The sequence below is a fragment of the Bos taurus genome, chromosome 3 (assembly GCF_002263795.3).
Source record: "Bos taurus isolate L1 Dominette 01449 registration number 42190680 breed Hereford chromosome 3, ARS-UCD2.0, whole genome shotgun sequence".
NCBI classification, from domain to species: domain Eukaryota; kingdom Metazoa; phylum Chordata; class Mammalia; order Artiodactyla; family Bovidae; genus Bos; species Bos taurus.
This window is the reverse complement of record NC_037330.1, coordinates 26,198,752-26,218,372: the sequence shown is the minus strand read 5'-3', so window position 1 is coordinate 26,218,372 and position 19,621 is coordinate 26,198,752. Positions and strand designations below refer to the sequence as shown.

The 19,621-nt window shown below is 44.5% G+C and overlaps 1 protein-coding gene across 2 annotated transcripts in view; it reads left to right on the top strand.

Annotated features, from left to right (window-relative positions):
- CD101 (CD101 molecule) overlaps window positions 1-15,462 on the top strand; it is a 36,469-nt gene extending 21,007 nt beyond the window's left edge. The window contains exons 7-9 of one of the 2 annotated variants that reach the window (NM_001205659.1): window positions 1,721-2,131; window positions 5,658-6,053; window positions 14,499-15,462. In NM_001205659.1, coding sequence (NP_001192588.1) covers window positions 1,721-2,131; window positions 5,658-6,053; window positions 14,499-14,734 — 1,043 coding nt within the window. In that variant the 3' untranslated portion in view covers window positions 14,735-15,462. Of the gene's footprint in view, window positions 1-1,720; window positions 2,132-4,988; window positions 5,253-5,657; window positions 6,054-14,498 lie in introns of those variants that run through there. The other variant, XM_059883228.1, reaches the window with a different exon arrangement.
- Window positions 15,463-19,621: the final 4,159 nt, after the last annotated feature.

Here is a 19,621-nt window from a genome sequence, read left to right as displayed (position 1 = left end):
TCTCTCTTCTCATTCTATACAGTCTCCCAAAGTAGGTTTATTCCTACCCAGGGATTTATGCTATGTATTGACAACTCCCAAGTTCACTATCTTGAATGACTTCTCTTCTGATCTCCAGACTCATGCAATTGCCTTCAAGACGTGTCTACACTCAATATGTCAGAACATAAATACACCATTATCATCCTGCCAAAGCTACTCCTCTGACATCGTTCTCTATGTCCCCACCATCCATCAGTGATCCAAGCAAGAAACCTGAGTCATCCACTACTCCTCCACATCCAACTCATGTTCAAACTCACGTTACATAGCAGGCAAGGTCCTTTGTGATCTGGTACATTTATGTCTTCCCAGCACCATCTCTTTCCACTTTCCATCTTGAATTTGAGCTTCAGCCACACTGAATCACTTGCAGTTCCTCCAATACACTATGCTCTCTCTCATTTTTAGTCTTTGTTCAAGTTGCTTCTTTTGCATGGAATTCCTTTACCTCTTCTCCATCAGCTTAATTTCTATTAACCCTTAAGACTTAGCTTAGAGATATCTCCTCCAGGAAGCCTCACTCCCATATTTGGGTTATACAATCCTGCTGTGTGCTCTGATAGAGCTCTTTTGCAGACTTCTGTCCTGCTTGGGTGACACAATCCTATAATCTCTCAGCCTCTGTCCCAGTACTAGTCTCTCCCTCTAGGCAGAAACTGAGGGGAGGGATCCACAGAGCCTGGAATAGTCTGGCACATAAAATAGTATGCATTAATAAATGTTTGTTGAAGGAGGAATAAAGAGACCTACTGGCAGCATCAGTAAGCAGCCACAAAAGTATAATCTGTGATGTCAGCAAGAAGATAAGAATAAGATTTAGAAGCCAGGTTTTGCCATTCATCTTTCTGACAAAGCAGAAAAGCTCTGGGGTTAAAGGATAGTTGACTCCATATCCATACAATGTTCCCAGAGTTGAGTGACTGCAAAGAGACATTCAGTTTTAATAGTGAACATACAGCTTTCTCTTGTTTACCCATGTCTGCAGACAGGTACAACTAGACTTGGGCAAATTATGGGTCAAGGAGTATTCTGGATAGCAAACACCCAGACAAAGCATCCAAGGGCCACTTTCTCTCAAATTGATTTATGAAATGCTATAAAAGAGAAGATGTCTGTGCCTAAATATTAAAGAATTTTCTTTTTTAAAATTTTATTTTATACTGGAATATAGTTCATTAATAATGTTGTGTTAGTTTCTGGTATACAGCAAAGTGATTCAGTTTTATATGTATATGTTCTTTTCCTGTATGATTTATTATAGGATGTTGAATATAGTTCCTTGGGCTATACAGTAGGTCCTTTTTGGTTATCTAATATTGAAGCATTTTCATGTGGGAGAGATTGGCTTTCTGGCTTGATACTTCCTCCCTCCCCTCCCCATTCCACTCTCAGGGCAGGGTAGAACTAGGACCAGTGGGTGGAAATTATGAAAAAGTAAGATTCAACTTGATATTGGAAAGAATTCTCAAGTGGCAGCATATCCAAAGATGGAATGGGTGCTTTGTTAGTGAGTTGTTCAGAGGCTGAATGAGCAGTTAGTGGGGCTACTAAAGAGAGAATTCACACAGCTGAAGGATCTAGGAGCTGTGGCCTTAGTTGACCTCTAATGTTCCTTCTACCTTCAAGTTCTATTTTCTAGCAAAGTAACAAAAGTAATTGTACTGTTCTTCTCATTTAGAGAGCAAACTGAAGGTGAATTCAAGCAGTCAAGTCCAAGAGATTTCCATCAATTCCAACACGGACATAGAGTGTAGCGTCCTGTCCCAATCCCCTGGAAACCTTCAGTTGGTCGTGACTTGGTACTTCTCTCCCATTTCCACTGATGCACCCTGGCTGAGGATCCTGGAAGTGGACCAAAACCACGTAGTAAAATATGGGGATGAATTTCAGACCACACGGAGAAAACAAAAATTCCACGCTGAGAAAGTTTCCCAAGACTTGTTTCAGCTACACATTCTGAATGTGGAAGACAGTGATCAGGGCAGATATCGCTGTGCTGTGGAGGAATGGTTCTGGTCTACAAATAGCACTTGGCACAAGCTTGGAGGACAGACATCAGGTCTCACAGAATTGAAACTCAGGCCCACAGGTAAACCTTGCAAGTGTATTCTCTAGCATCTTTCTGTAGAATGACCCCCTTCTCTTGGGCAGCTGTTCTATGGGATGATAATATGCAGCTGAAAATATGACCTAGAGTCATAGAAATAGTGGCCACCAGCACAGTGACTGCAGGACGGAATAGCCCATCAGAGGAGGTAGGGGTCATTTCCGGTGAGTCAGTCTGAGATTTGGAGAAGTTTAGATGGGAACAAGATGCCTTTGAATGGTTGGCTTCTCAGCCTGGCTGCCTGGTCTAGGCAGCTACCCAGGGTATCGTATCTCCAGCTCTCTATAATAACAAGCTGTGTCATTCCAGTGGGGCTCTACCGTAATTTGGCAGAGAAAGAGTAATACAAAGCATATTTCTCCCACTGTGAACAGAAACTGTACAACTCTATAGGGATGTGTAGAGAGATTGCTTTTCAACATTCGGCCGCCTCAACATAAGGCAAATAAGAGTAGTTAACTGTTGGAATGGCTTACTGAGGGCATCTCCTCCCCCTCAGGAGATCTTTAAAAATGAAATAGAAGTTCCATTCATTTGCATTTGTCCAAGAGTGCTGTGGTCTAAATGTGGGCAGGGTTGATTAGATCTGTCAGCATTAGTTAGGTCACCTCCAATGTTGATTAAAATTAAATGAATGTCACATCTAAGGTTCGGGAACTGGCCGAGATCCAAACGCACAATGCAAATAAGTTAATCTAGTTTGGCACTTAAAATTCTATTTTCAATGTAACATCAAAAAATAAGATTATAATGAACATTGCTTTGTGTTAGGCAATTAGGGCTCCAAAGATAAATAAGGCAGAGTCTTAAGGAGCTCACAGTCAGTTGGGAGCAGTAGGGGCAAAATAGTAGCTGAGTGCAAGGGTCTCTTCCTTCTGCTCTGGCTCCCCTTCTCCATGCCCTTCAGGCCCTTCTTCTTCTCCCTGCTCAATGTAAGTGTTCCTCAGGGACACATGAACCCATTTTTATTCTTACTCTCTGCTCCCTTCAGAACCTCCTAAACACTGCCTGGGTTCCAGCTACCACCTTCAGTGAAACAAGCTCTAAGTTTTTTACGCTTAGCCCCCATCTCCTGAACTCCAGGCCTTTCCACTCAATTGCCTGTTGCACATTTCTACTTGGCTGCCCCAAAGACCCTCACACTCCACTTGTTCCAAATCATCCTTATGTCCCGTATTATGATACTGTCTATCATCTGGGCCATCTCACAAGGCTTTCTGTTGTTGCTGCTCAGTCCCACAAGGCTTAGGCCCACTCAATTCTCCATCTGTGTGGCTGGCATCCCTTTCTTCCAATTGTCCAGGCTGAATCTTGATAATGCGTGCCCACCTCTTTAAAAAGTGCACACCAAGGGACCTGCCTGGTGGTTCGGTGAATAAAACTTTGCCTTCCAATGCAGGACGTGTGGGTTCCACCCCTGGTCAGGTAACTAAGATCCCATATGCCTCCTGGCCAAAAAATCAAAACATATAACAGAAGCAATATCATAACAAATTCAATAAAGGCTTTAAAAGTGGCCCACATTAAAAAAATCTTGGAAAAAAAAAAACAAATTGCACACCATTTCTTAGCTGGAGCCAGTGCTTCCTGTTCAGAAATGAGGAACCAGTGTTGTCCAATCTTTTAGTCTATCAAGAAATGCCTGAGCTCTTTTTTTGGTGGCATCACCCATTTTGAGACTGTCCATAATGAATTCAAATTCTTTTAAAATACTGAAGATGTCAAATAAAACATTACTGTGGTCTGGGTGTGGCTGGCTGGGGGTAGCTAGCTGGTTACCCTGGTGTAGGAAGTAAGGTAAGGAAGAGGCCCCAGGGAAGGACACTGAGGATTGGTCAGAGCTGTAGGAGGGGGCAGGGATGTTTTCTCTGAAATCAAAGGATTTCGGAAGAAAATTGGTTTTGGTGACAAAGACTGCAGAGAGAACAGAAAATCCTGGAGGGTCTCCTGAGTTGGGAAATTGCACCTTTACCGGGAGGGAACCTTGGCCAGAGCATAGTGATGGGATTGGAAAGCTGATGGCAATAAGTTAGAGAGTAATTTGATGTGAGGAAGCAGACACAGTATCATGTAAACTAATATTTCACACACTTCTCTACAAAGAGGAGAGAGTAAAGATGTAACTAGAAAAGAATCTAGGAGCAGACACAGTTAATCTTTTAAAGATAGACCAATAAATATGTTTGTAGTAGAGCTGAAAATTTAGCACATACTCATTGGAAAAGGGGGCTTCCTAGGTGGCGCTAGTGGTAAAGAACCCACTTGCCAATGCAGGAGACATATGAGATGCAGGTTTGATCCCTGGGTCAGGAAAATCCTCTGGAGAAGGAAATGGCAACCCACTCTAGTATTCTTGCCTGGAGAATCCCATGGACAGAGAAGCCTGGTGGATTACAGACCATGGGGTCACAAAAGAGTCAGACATGACTAAAGTGACTTAGCAAGCACATTGGAAAAGACTCTGATGCTGGGAGAGATTGAAGGCAAAAAGAGAAAGGGGCAACAGAGGATGATATGGTTAGATAGTATCACAGACTCAGTGGACATGAATTTGAGCAAACTCCAAGAGACAGTAGAGGACAGAGGAGACAGGCATGCTATAGTCTACGGGGTCACAAAGAGTTGGACAAGACTTAGTGACTGAACAACATAATTTCTTTATTTTGTTTGTGACTGCTCTAGACTTCCTTCCAAGTCCTCACCTGCTGGTTAACAGGAGAACATTTCAAAAAAGCAAATGTCAAAATCTGTTAAAAAGTTAATCTAATCTAGTAATGTAAATAGTCTCCTTGAATAGTATTATCTTTTAAAAAATATTTATTTGGCTGTTGTATTTTAGTTGCAGCACACAAGATCTTTTGTTGTGGCCTCAGTAGTTATAGCTCCTGGGCTTAGCTGCCCAGTGGTATGTGCGATATTAGTCTTCCCACCAGAGATTGAACCTGTGTCCCCTGCATCGCAAGATGAATTCTCAACCACTGGACCACCAGGGAAGTCCCTTGAGTGATATTCTAACACATGTGTGAAAATGTTCAGTCTCTCACCTAACCTCCTCTTTTCCTGTGTCCATACCTGAGGTTGATATCTAGGTATATGGGAAGAGGGTAATTTTCTAAGAAAAAGGGGTAGTGGTGGAATACAGGGCTTGAGGAGAGGACTAGAAGTTTCCTATGACCTTTCTGAGTAGCAGAAGGGAGAGCTGACGTGGGAGAAGTATTGATAAAAGCAGAAGGGCAGAGCTTCCCACAAACCTGGGTGGTTTTTCAGTGACAGGGCCAGTGGACAAGGGGCGGGCTGAAGAATAAAAGTGGCTGGCTTGATTCACAGCAGAGAATGTTCTGGCAAATATGGAAGAAGGACAGGAGTCAAGGCAAAGTGTTAAAGATGAAGGACCTGATATCTAAAGGTTATCAGACAGCATCACTTCAACGAGAAGTAGTTTTTTCAGGGGAGGTGTCCAATCTGAAGTCTGGCTTCCTCTCAAATTTACTGCCATTTTGTTTCCTAGGAAGTAAGGTACGCATCTCCAAAGGGTCCCGGACAGAAAATGCCTCTGAGCACAGTGAGGTAACCATCTACTGCAGCCTGGAGGGTGCCATCAGCCCTGCCTCCCTGTTCTCTGTGATGTGGTACCGGCAGAGAGAAGATTCTGGAAGTAGGATGTTGGTGCACCTGCAGCATGATGGCTTGCTGGAATATGGTGAAGAGGGGCTCAGGTGGCGCCTGCATTCTTACCGCTCATCCGCTGCTGACTTTGTCCTGGCGCTACAGCGGGTGGAGATGAAGGATGCTGGAAAATACTGGTGCAAGGTGGCGGAGTGGCAGCTCCACAGCAACCCAAGCAAGTGGGTCAGCCAAGCATCAGACGAGTCACAGCCTGTGGTGCTCAGAGTGCTGCCTTCAGGTAACCAGAGGTTCATCGGCCACAGCTCGCAGTCAGGAGAATCTCTGTCTCTGCTCCTATGCTTTCCTGCCCTGCTATGTTTTGCTTCCTCTCCGGCTGAACACAATTTACAGAAAGAAAATGACTTCTCCATTTCTCTCAATAGTAACTCATTCAGACAGACAAGGTTACATGAGGTTTTGGCATGGACGTTTAAATGTCAAGGGCATCTGACCTCCTCCCCCACTTCCCCTCATAAACAAAAAAGCCATCAATATTGTATCCCTTTAAGTAACCAAATAATGTTTGAAGCAGACAGCTTTATCTCTTAGCTGACACTCCAATCTCAGAATACTGACCGGTGGTGAGAGTGGGGTGAGGAATAGTGACATGGTGACTTTGTCTGTAACCTTGTTCAACCAAAATCAGCTACATCTAAATGCTCCCTGAGTCAAAAACCAATCAAACAAACAAACAAAGTCTTTCTCAATGAATAAGTGCCAAGCTTCTTACTGATGTGCTCAACAAACTACCAGATCTTTGATCGTGATAGTCACTGGGTGTGCCTCTCCTAATTGCACCTCGAAAGGCATCACAGGAGCAAGTATGCCCCGTAGAACTTGTTTACAGGCTCTAGCAAAAGTGCAGGTACGTGAAGACCATTGGCTACAATGGTCTTCTCTGTGTGGACAGTCAATCTATTCCGCTGAGCACTCAGCTTCAGGAGGCATGCAGAATAAGAGGTTGTGAAGGAGAAGAAAGGTTCCTTCCAGCCAGTGCAGTGCCAAGCATATAACAGGCATTCATTAAGCAAAATTTCCTCCAGCCAGACCACTAAATCTTCCCAGGTGATCAATGAGCTGGTAGATGTCATAGTCTGCTCATCCTTTGAGCAACTTCTTTCTGGTGGGGTTTAAGGAGAAGGCGAGAGCTGAGCTATAGGTTGCACTTGCAGTAAGAGAGGATCACTGGAGAGGCAGGGGTGTGGTCTTGATGCCCCACGCCAGGAAGAGCGCTGCTGCTAAGTTGCTTCAGTCATGTCCGACTCTGTGCGACCCCAGGGACAGCAGTCCACCAGGCTCCCCCGTCCCTGGGATTCTCCAGGCAAGAACACTGGAGTGGGTTGCCATTTCCTTCTCCAGTGCATGAAAGTGAAAAGTGAAAGTGAAGTCTCTCAGTCGTGTCTGACTCTGAGCGACCCCATGGACTGCAGCCTACCAGGCTCCTCCATCCATGGGATTTTCCAGGCAGAAGTACTGGAGTGGGGTGCCATTGCCTTCTCCAGCCAGGAAGAGTAGAAAGCATCAATAAAGATGACCTCCTTACAGTGCCAGCTAGCTTTGGAGACAGACCATAGGTGGGAACGAGGGCTACTGAGAATGAATGGCATTGTCTCAGAGTAGTAATAGTTGCATCCCAGCCCCAGCAAGGCTTCTGGAGTGGAAATCAGAGTTATCTAACCTGTTCCCTGGAGTCCATCACTCCCTCTCCCTGACTATTCTTCATCAGGATTCTTTTGCCAAGTTTCCAAGCAGAATTGATTTTCCTATCAGCTTTTCTTCCATTCCAACAGTTGTAGGAAGTCCTTACCTTGAGCATATTCTGTAAACATTTTCCCACTGGAATTCCTGGGCTCTGTAGATTCAGCAGTTTGTATAGTAAAATAAATAGATAATAACTGTAAAAAGTATATATTCTATGACTAAAAAGCACATCTCTCCTGAGACAGATGGGATTGTTCACAGCATGTGTGTGTGTGTGTGTGTGTGTGTGTGTGTGTGTGTGTGTGTGTATACCGCTCATCTTTGTGGAATTCTTAGAAAGCAGGTGTAAGGTTTTTTAAAAAATGAACTCTGAAAAGAAAGCGTTACAAACCAAATGGTCTTTGTATTCTTCACCAGTGAAGGTGCTTAGAAGTCTGTGCCGTAAGAACCTGAGGGTTTTCATTGTAAGTATAGTTATGTGTTCCCAAGTCGATCTTTATAATACAGCATCTCACTTCCTCTACCTGACTGTTCCTTTCTGGTATTTGGGGAGACAGTGTGGGATAATAAAAATTCCAGCATTTGGAATCAGAGAAGCCTGGGCTCAAATTGTTGCTCTGTCATCTCCCTACTAGCTGTGAAGTCATCCCCTGGTTACTCAGCTTTCTCATAAAATGAGGGTCGTAATACAAATGCATATGAAGTATCTAGCAAGTCCCTGGCATGTTGTAAGTGCTTAACAAATGCTACCTCAGTTTCCCCTTATGCCTCCAGACATGCTAACACACACACACATCTACATTTGTATATTTCTATTTGTGTGGGAAGATATTTTAATTTGTTCAATAAATAACCGTATGAGATTCTAAGGGCACATAAAAAAATATATTATGAAGTCTGTTCCCACAGAGCTGAGGCTGGTAGGGGCAGGAGAATCCAACATAATAGGAGTCATGAATGAAGTAGTCTCAGGATACTAAGGAGGGAGCAGAGGCAGGGCTAGGTGGGGAGGGGGGTCTGGGAATGTTCCCAGAGTATTGGGCCTGTACAAAGGAAAGCACAAATTTTGGGAAAAGGAAAGGATATGCAAGATGATCAGAGAAATTGTGGTAGGATGGCAAGAGAGGAGGCTCGGGAGATGGAAAGGGTACTGATGTCAAATGGGTCCTCTGTACAGAGCCAGGAAAGGTGAACTTTATCATGGAAGTTACAGAGTGTCATTGAACAAATTCAGGCAGGGTAGTGACATGTCAGATTTGCATTTTAGAAAGCTCCCCCTGGGAGCAATGTTAAAAGTGAATTGGAAGGGAGGCAGGCACAGACCTGGAAGAACTATTTGAAATTGACTGTAGGGGCCCAGGAGAGACGAGATGAAGGCCCAAATGAAGTCAGTGCCCATGAGGGCTGAGAGGATAGCACTCGGCATTCCATATTAGGAAACGGCGTCTTCGGGATTTAGAGACTGATTATGTGTATGTGGCTTCCCCAGTGGCTCAGGAGTAAAGAACCTGCCTGCAAAGCAGGAGATGCAGGAGACGCAGTTCGATCCTGGGTTGGGAAGATCCCCTGGAGGAGGGCACGGCAACCCTCTCCAGTATTCTTACCTGGAGAATCCTGCGGACAGGAGCCTGACAGGCTATAGTGCGTGGGGTCGTCAAGAGTCGGACATGACTGAAGTGACTGAGCTCACATGCCTATGTGTGTATGTGGAGGGTGAATGAGCAGAAGAAGAGAATCAAGAATAAATACCAGGTTTCTGGTATAGTGGGGACAGTCACTAGATGAGGTAATATAAGAAAAGGATCTAAAGAAGATTAGTTCAATTTTGAGTAAGTTGGGCTGGAATTGAGTTTGGAGTACCAGTGTATTATCTAGGGAGATCTATCCAATAAACTTTGGAATTTCCAAGTGAGATCTCTGCCAGAGTTATAGATTAGAAATCAACTAATAGCCTATAATGATGCCCAAGGATGGACCCCTGAGGTACCACTATTTCTCAGGGGATTGCAGAAGAGAAGCCTGTGAAGGAGAATGGAAGGAGTAGCCAGAGACAGGAGAACTGGGGTTTGGTGGTATCACAGACACCAAAAGTGGAAGGGTATCAAGAAGAAAGGGAGAGCCAACAGATTCAGCTGGTTCAAGGAGATCAATTAAGACAAAAATAGGAAAATATCCTTTGGGTTTGACAACATAGGACAATCACAGAAAAGTAGTAAAATGAGACTGCAGGGAGAAAGTGGACACATCAAATCCAGCCCATGATTTTAAGAGCTTGTGTGTGTGTGTGTGTGTGTGTGGCTGCACTGGGTCTTCATTGAGGTTTATGGGCTTTCTCTAGTTGCGGTGCAAGGACTTCTTGTTGCAGTGTGTGGACTTAGTAGCGCTACGGCATATGGGATCTTAGTTCCCCAACCAGGGATCAAACTCATGTCCCCTGCATTGGAAGGTGGGTTCTTAACCATGGGACTACCAGGAAAGTCCTTCAAGAGCTTTGACGTGAAGGGAGAGAAGACAAAAACAAAAGGCAAGAGGTTCACTGAAGCTTTGCTTTGTTCTGTTTTGGTTTGAAGTTAGTAGGGAGTTGAGCATGTTTATATTCTAGAGAGAAAAGAGCCATTGGAGAATCAGAAGAGGAAGTTTAGAAGAGAGTGGATAAGACTGACAGTCCAACATCTTGAGTGAATTTATACCACCTCCTGATTGGATTTCTCCTTCATATTATCTGTCCCTGGTCAACACTCACTAATCCTTCACCAACCAACTCAACTGCTACATTCTCAGTGACTTACTTTTGTCTCTTAGTCATCACACTTGTTTGACATCCATCATCAGGGCCAGACAGTACCTTCTGGGAAGGCAAAGACTGAGTGTCTTGTTCTCAGCCCCAGCACAGTGCCTGGCACACAGAAGATGCTCAAATACACTTACTGAATCAGTATAGCTGCCCTCCTGGTCAGGACCAGCTCTGTATGTTAATGAAGTTCAGGTCAAATGCAATAGGCTACCAGTTCTCGCTTCTCAGATGGTTTTCTACCATCTCTATTTGTCATTACTGGGTTGGGTTAGTTTGGGGCTACTTAATAAAACCATGAAGCATGTGACTCCTGCAAAGGCAGAAAATGGAGAAGTGTTTCCCTGGTGGATCTCATCTTGCATTTTTCTCTCCATCTTACTTTCTTAGCTATGACTAAGCCAGCGCAGGGGCTAACAACTACCTGAGTTGTTTTGTATCTCATTCTAGAGAATTCTCTGATTAATTAATAGGCAAGGTTATAAGGCTTTCTGGGTGCTGGATTATTTGTAGTAGTATGGTGTTTGTTACTATTTCCCAGCTTTTGGGTGGTAAGGATATGTTTAGAAAGCAAGTCCTCATAGGAGACTTGAGCCCCTATCACACTGACGTTTCTGGAGAGGACGTGTCATTTATCAATGCTACTCCGGTGCTTTCAATAAGGCCTGGCACATAGCGCTCAGTTCAACAAATGCCTGATGAAAGAATGGGCAAGCGAGTCTTAATGGAGTTGAAACCAATGCTGTCAGGGGCTCATTTATTCTGGGATGTACTTGTATCACATTACCTACTCTTGCCTTCCGTTCTTGGCAGGAGCCACCTCTCCCACATGGCCACACCTGGCATGTCAGTTGCCCAAGGGTGGGTTGGGGTTGAGGGGGAGTTGCTAGTCCCCTCATTATCCTCTGCCTTTCTCCTCCAAAGTCTGTATGCATGTGTGCATGCTAAGTTGCTTCAGTTGTGTCCGACTCTGCGACGCTATGGACTGTAGCCTGCCAGGCTCCTCTGTCCTTGGGATTCTCCAAACAATAATACTAGAGTGGGTTGTCAGGCCCTCCTCCAGGGGATCTTCCCAACCCAGGGATAGAACCTGTGTCTCTTACATCTCCTGCATTGGCTGGCTAGTTCTTTACCACTAGCCCACCAGGGAAGCCCAAAGTCAGTATACCTGGGGTAGTATCAGACAAGAACACTCCTCATGCTATGCTTGGCTGCAAGGTGGAAACAAGTTATGAACTAAACCCTGTGATGAAGCATTCTCATTACACTTCTGGCTCTGCCTCACAGGCCTTGTGCTTGGAGCACGGGTCATTTACTAGGATTGCTTCAAAACGCCAAACCTTAATGGTTCTGAATGTCACTACTGCTCATCCAGATATGGGTGAGAGGCAGATGGTGGGAACAGTGACTGTGGGACCCAGAGCAAGTGCTGCCCTCCCAGGAGAGGTCATTTAGAAGCACTGGAGCTGACAGCTTCTAGCTGTGGGCCAATTCAGCTCTGTGAGGGGTCTGTTTTGTCGTCCTTGGATGACAGGTTGCTCGAAGTCAAGCAGCCTCCTCCCCATTTATATAGTCAGGCCCTCTGGCAGTCCCTTCATGCTGAAGGTTAGAGTCTCAGTGGCAGAAAATCCAAGAGCCAAGTTTCTTTCCACCTTCTCTGCGCCGGCCCTGTCTCCCCATCAGCATGCCACCATCCTAGCAACAGTGACACATGGGTGCCATGGGACTCTTACCTCCCAATTCTCGGCTTCCCATGATTGGAAAAGGAAGCCAGAGTCTCACAAGCAATCATTTGACTCTCAACTGAATGTCTCCCTGCCTTGGGGACAGAGAGATTAGAGGTTTGAGGAAGAGGCTTGGGCTGTGGAAGGACAGAGCCAAGCCTGCGGCCCTCTTTTCTGCCTGGTCTCCTGGGGAAAATTTGCTTGTGATTTTCCTAACTTTGTTAGTAGCTTTCTAGCTGATATTTATTCTTTGTTGATTCAACAAATGTGCCAAGCGCTGTTTAATGCTTTACTAAGCATTATCTCATTATAACTCTGGAAATTATTATCCTCATTTGATTGACAAGGAAACTAATGATTAGAAAGAGAGGATAAGTAATGTGTCCAAAGTCAATAATGGTAAGTTGTAGAGTCATAATTTGAACCCAACTATCTTTGAGACAAAGATACTCAACCCTGACTCCCTACATGAGTAGTGTGAAGTAGCAAGGCCAGAACTCTTGCTCACTGGTCTCTATAACACCATTCTTTTTGAACATTGCATTCTGTACCTTTTTCTTAACTATATGCTTTCAAATGTATTCAGATAAGACCTAGAAGAATCATTATAGGAGGGCCTTGGAGAGAAGAGTCAGGAAGGATGTGGAAAGGAGTGAGAAAGAATTCAAAATCTAGCTTTATCATTGCCCACTCTTTCAAAAACAAAAGCCAGATTTAGGGTGGAGAATATAAATGAGGCCAGAGAAAAGCCAGGGAATAAACCCTTGTAGCTCCTTGCCAGCCCTGTGCAAAGCTGCCAGCCTTATGTTTAGAGATGATCTGTATTCTGGGGAACATCATGGCAGTGACCCCTGACTTCCTGTGTGTGCAAATCACTCATGCAATTATCTCATTCTTTAATCTCCACTGATGACCTGTGAACAAAGAGCTACACAGGAGGAAAAGATGCGTAAGACTTGGGCCTTCTCCTCTGGAAGTTTGCAAATGCAGGAGCTGTACCCAGGTTAAGATTCTTTCTTGACTTCCCACAAAGAGACGTTCTTCAAGGTACAAAATGTATTAGCAATGCCAAAAATGGAATTCTTGCAGCATGAGGTTGGTCACAAGGACATCTCAACCTGTTGTCCTCATCTGGAAGCATCTGTAATCCCACGAATCCTATAGTTTTACCTCTGAAGAAGAAAGTGCTTAGGTCATTGCAATTTTCCAATAAAAGCACAGCTACCATTAACATCAGATTTTTCAGAACAGCCCTGATTTTGAATATCCTGTTGTAAATAAACGTAGTTGGAAGACTGCATTTAATAGTTGGTGTCTCTTTAAGTATGTGTCTTTCTGCACCAAGAGACTAAATCCCTGTCCTTTGACTAGTAACTCAGGGCGCTGCTTCCTAGAGCCTATGGTGTTGGCAGTCCGCTTGCCTTTGCTTTCCTGGTTGCAGGGCCAGGAACCCCTCGGGGCTGCTGGTGCATGCTCTGCGTGTCTGTGTGCTGATAGCACTTCCCTGCGGGCTGCAGCTGCCAGATGCTTCAGCATGCCTTTATATAGTAGCCTTTGCCCATGAGGTTGCAGGCCAGCCAGTTTAATTCAGATCAGTAAGCATTATCAAGGCACATGTGCTAGGCACTGCAGGGGCTATAGAAGCAAAGGACACTGTGAGACCTACTGGAGTAACTGTGATGACAAAGATGGTTAAAAGGGAATGAAAGAAGTCTAAACAAAGGTATATGTGAGAAGAGGATGGAAAGAAGAGAAAAACTGTGCCTGAGGCAAGGTGGGACGGCCAATGTGATGGACAGTGAGGCCGGCAGGACCCAGAGGCTATAGGATATGATAGATGGAGGATATGATAGGGGAGCAGAGAGCTCACAGGTAGAGGCAACAGTAAGAGGGAGAGGTGAAGGGGCTGAATGGGGTTGAGGCAGGGCTGCCAGGGGATGAGAGGCCAATTTGGAGATTCAGGAAGGCATGGTGCTTCTCATTTTTGGGTGCTCTTGTTATATAAGGACAGTGTAGAATGTGTGTGTGTGTGTGCTCGCCTGTGTGTGTGTTTCAGAAGCAGCCAGTGGGAATAACTCAGTTAAAAATTCAGGATCGGCAACAGAGTTGGGAACGAGGGTTGAATTATAGATATCTTTTCTGAGGAAAGAAGATTAAAGGAGAGGTTTTCTTTTTTGTTTTGTTTTCATTTCTGACTGTTAGTTTTAAGTAGGTCATCAGAACCTCTGGTGGTTGGAAATTGCTGGGTGAGGGGGAGTCGGGCTGGAAGAAGCCGCCCTAGAGCCCTCTTCTCCCAACTCCCTTTCCTTGGCTCCTCGAGTGTGATTTAAGGGGCCCCCTGCTATCTGGCCCCGTTATTTTTACATATATTTTCCTGTAACAATAAATCCCAGAAGTGTTTATAATTGATGAGTACAAATAAGCTGGAGACTAATGATTCTCTTTATTTTCTTCCTTTTTGGTACAGAGCCCACGCTTCCTTCCAGGATCTGCTCGTCAGCACCTTTAGTCTATTTCCTATTCATCTGCCCCTTCGTCATACTTCTCTTTCTGCTCATGTCCCTCCTCTGCCTGTACTGTAAAGCTAAGAAGTTGTCAGCTCTGCGTCTAAGCATGCAGAAAGAACAGAGCCTCTGGGTGAACTTGAAAGAGGCTGGAGGCAGGACCACAAACAGGATGGGAGATGACGATGAAGACAGCTGAATCCTGAGAGGTGCCCACAAAGAGGAAAGACTTTGGAACTGGACTGCCCAAGATAGGCGCACCCCTCGGTTCTGTCCTCTGAGTCTGTGGCCTGGGGTAAAGTACCTAGGACTCAGAGGGAACATGTATTGAACGTGTTTATGGTTCCAGAAACAGTTAAGTGTTTCTTTGTATTTCATCTAATCACCCCCTTGCATCCCCTACAGGAGCTAGGTCTTACATTTGCCACACCTCCCAAGGCTTAGGCTCCTCATCCGGAAGACCTGTAAGGAGAAGAGTACCTCCCTCACTCAGTTGCTGGGGATGAAGTGAGATCCTATGGCAGACTCCAGGGCCATGCTTCTTTTGCCTTGCTCTCTTAGGTCACTGATTATCTGGAGAATACTCAGCGGTCCAGCCCCCCTGGCTCTAGGTGATCTTTGCCTCCAGATCAGAGGCATAGGAAAGGACCAGAAGCCAGCAAGGCAAGAAAAGTTGGAAATGTGCCCTTCATTCACATCAAATGTGCCTCCCAAACAGACTGTGACAACCTTGAAGACAGAAATCCCATCTTCTCCTCCACCCCATCGCCATCTCTTCTCTAAAAGCTACTCACAAACAAGCTCGGCATAGTAGGTTCATAATCAATATGGGTTCCTTAATGAAATGATCAAGTATTTTGTAGCCTTTCTTTCTTTTTTTTTCCTCCATAAGACTTAGTAAGTCATTGGTAAAAAAAAAAAAAAAAATTTTTTTAATTTTTGCAACAGTGCTCCAGTCAGCTCCCCAAGGCCTCAAATTCCCTTTCCTCCCACACCCAAAGGTCCATCTGGCTTCTGGCTCTTCTTAGCCAAAGGCCTTATTTTCCTTGACCTGACAGCACTGAGTAGCTGGAAAAGGGGCTGTGGTAGGTATTTGAGGGCAGAGGGTTAACAGTGCTTCTCTCCTGCCCTGCTCTGGCAGGGACTAGGAGCTCCGGGGGAGTAGTGGGTCAAACTGGCTCCTCTGCATCCTCTATTCTCAGCCAGGAAAATCAGGGGCTGGGGGATGGGGAGTGTCATGGCTGATGACTTTCAAACACCATCCCCTAAGAGATATCAACTGTCCCCACTGAGCCTGAGGTCCCCTCACCTTTGTTTCAAAAGCTGCTCAGGCCCTGTTGTAGCCAGAATTGGAAATCAATCAGTGCCACCTAACAGACTTGAGAAAACACGTCTATTTATTAGCTATGTGACCAACAGGGTTGCTCTAACACTCGTTAATTTGGATTTCCAAGGAGAGCAATTTATTTTTAATTATTTTATCAGGCACACACGTCTTCTCCAAACATAATTAGTTCCTTTGCAAGGGGATTATGGGTGACTATGAGAACTCCCATTGCAGACCTACAGGTTCCTTGAATTCATCTTCCATTGTAGCCTTATTTGAAATATTCCAAATATATTCTTAAACAGGTCAGTGCATTTATTTCTTCTCTCTCAGGTGAAGGGAACAATGTTTTCCAAAAACAAAGCTAATGTTAAGATATCTTAGAAAGTGTGATGCCTTCCGTACCCCCACCATTTTTTCCCAGAAACCTTTATTTTAATTAGATATTGAAGGGAAAGAGTGGAATGGAGCTCCATCAGAGAATCAGAGTAGATTCTAGCGCTGCCCCTGCTCGGGTACCCTTTTCCCCAAACACTGTTCTCCCTCATTACCTGAATACTGCTTTTCAGCTCTCAGCTCAAACAGCAGTTCTTGACATTTGAATTCAGCACAGAGATTGCACAGAACACACACTCAGATATCCAACTGCTCCCCCTGGAGCAGATTTATTGAACAGTGAGCACTTCCTGGGTGTGAAGATTGCTGTTGTGACTTGGGGAGACGTAGCCCCGTCCCCCTGGGGTGATCACCTTGTTTTGTTCTGGACGCTCTGCTTTCCTGAATGGGGGCTGGAGCACATTAGATTTTCTAAGAAGTCACATCATGCTGTTTGGCCCACAGTAGTTTTCTGGCAGCTAAAACCTGAGTGTCCTCTTTTTACCTTTCTGAACTTTTTTAGAATAAAATTTGTTTTTATCCAATTCAGTAGGCATTTTATATGGAATCTCTCTGATTATGGGCTTGTTCTTTTTAGTTTTTTAGACTCCACAGAGATCTCCTCCTTGGCAATGGGACAATCCTCTACCTCAGGAGTTGGCTACCTGTAGCCCACAGGCCAGAAACAGACCCACCGCCTGTTTTTATAAATGCAATTTGTTGGAATACAGACGCTCTTGTTTGCCTACATATTATCTATGGCTGCTGAAATGATATAAAGTAGTTGCCACAGTAACCTAAAATGTTTACTATCTGACCCTTCATGGAAAAAACTGGCCACTCCCTGCTCTCTTTCAGTAGCTTATGTTCTATCTTAGCCATGTATTATATTCCTAGGAAGCTTGATTTGAGCAATTATATCTGTCTCTGTTATACAGCTGATGACTTTAATAAATAATTTTAGGCTCTCCGGATTGGTGTCTAGTCCAAGTAGTTCTGAAGCATGAATCCTTTCCTGCACATTCCCACTGAAGATGAGAAACACATCACCCTGAGGTATTCCACACCATCCTAAATTGCAGGATGAGATGACACAGAGAGGAATAAGGCATGAATACATTCCTTTTGGTATTTTCAGTCTCTTGAGACATGTATGGAAACAACTGATTCATGGCAGAAGGTGAATGCCATTGGTACAAAGTCATGTGCCATGATAATTTCTCACAATTGCACAGGAGTTGTTCATCATCTCAGAGGTTCACAGCATCCCCATGCGAAATGAACTGTTATCCTTCTCCTGCCGATAAGAAATTAAAGCTCAGAGATTAATTAATTAAAGCTCAATATTAGGCCTGCTGACAGTAAGTCTAGACTCTTTCCACAATCAATACTGTGCTCAAATCCACTAATATCAGAAAAATCTAGTGATAATTAATTCCACCTCATATGGTTGTTATGAGGTGATCAAATCAGATACTTACATGAAGATAAGTTTTAAACCATTTCAAGTCATAAATGAACATTTGTATAACCCAAGTTTTTCCAGGCCTTCCTTGTCTGTGCACATAAATGAAATTGAATCAACACTAATAATCCAAATTCTATAGGCTTTTGCCCCAGGTTTATACAGAGTCTTGTGTGTGTGTGTGTTAGTCACTCAGTCGTGTCTGACTCTTTGTGACCCCATGAACTGTAGCCCACCAGGCTTCTCTGTCCATGGAATTCTCCAGGCATGAATACTGGAGTGGATTGCCATTCCCTTCTCCAGAGGATCTTCCCGACCCAGGGATTGAACTCTGGTCTCCTGCATAGCAGGCAGATTCTTTACCATTTGAGCTACAGGGAAGTCCTTACACAGAGTCTTGGCCATCTATTAAGCATTCTTAAAGCATTTCTGAGGCTTCCATCAGATTCTGGGAATTCAGATGAACTCACAGACAAGTCCCTTCCCACAGGACTTCCCACTGCTCTGATCAGATCTATGGGCTCCCCATGCAATGCTGGAGCCCACGAGATGCCAAAGCTGGACTCTAAGACTGGGAGAATGCCCACCCTCATTCTGTCTTTGCATGACACTCTGCTTGGATTGCAGGCAGATCCAAGGTTGCTTGTGCCCCCATATCTCTAAAGATTCTCTTGTGAACACTGCTCCCTTAGGTTCACGCATCGTCTCCTTTTTCTCTATAGGGCCCAAATGCTGGCCAGTCTAGAACCAATATGGGAAACAAACCTTGCACTGTGCTCTTCACTTCCCATTCTCAGCTCCCAGGAACCCCTGAAACGTCTTCATCACAGGCCCCCTTTTTCCTGCAGGTGTGTCATGCAGATTGTGCTCGTGGGAGGCTCCCCACTCATCAGACAGGTCTGGAGAAATTGGTATTCCTGGTAGGCTCAGTTCAGATTTCTATCATGCTAGCTTTCAATTTTTACCTCCCCCTCAGTGCAGTGAAGTGCTGTGGGCAATGGGAAATCAGAGACAATTTCACAAAAGAGGTGTCATTTAAACTTTCAAAATGTCAGGAAATATTTTGATAGAAGTTGGAGTAAACAGTAGTCTGAAGGCAGAGATTGTTCCATGTAGAGCACAACGTGTAGAATATCTTTGGTTTGATTTTAAGGGTCAGATTTATGAAGGGGAGAAATGAAAGAGTTTGTTACATGGAAAGGTAACAAACTCTAAGGGTGGGGAGGGGCAGGAAAAGAGGTTGCGAACATGGGTAAGAACTTGGACCTTAAACTGGAAGATTGGGATTGACACATACAGTCTTCTATATATAAAATAGGTAACTAATAAGAAGCACTTCCCTGGTGGCTCAGTGGTAAAGAATCCACCTGACAATGCAGGAGACTTTGGTTTGATCCCTGGATCGGGGAAGATCCTCTGGAGAAGGAAATGGCAACTCACTTCAGTATTCTTGCCTGGGAAATCCCATGGACAGAGGAGCTTGGTGGGCTACACAGTCCATGGGATTGCAGAAGAGTGAGACACAGTTTAGTGACTAAATAACAACAACAACTAGTAAGGACCTTCTGTATGGCACAAGGAGCTTCCCTGGTGGCGCTAGCAGTAAAGAACCTGCCTGTCAATGCAGGAGACGTAGGGCATGAGGGTTCAATCCCTGTGTTAGGAAGATCCCCTGGAGGAGGGCATGGCAACCCACTCTAGTATTCTTGCCTGGAGAATCCCATGGACAGAGGAGCCTGGTGGGCTACAGTTCATAGGGTCACAAAGGAGTCAGACAGAACTGAAGTGACTTAGCACACACGCACATGTAGCACAAGAAACTCTACTCAATACTCTGTAATGGCTTATATGGGAAAAGAATCTTAAAAAGAGTGGATATATGTATATGTATAACTGATTCATTTTGCTGTACACCTGAA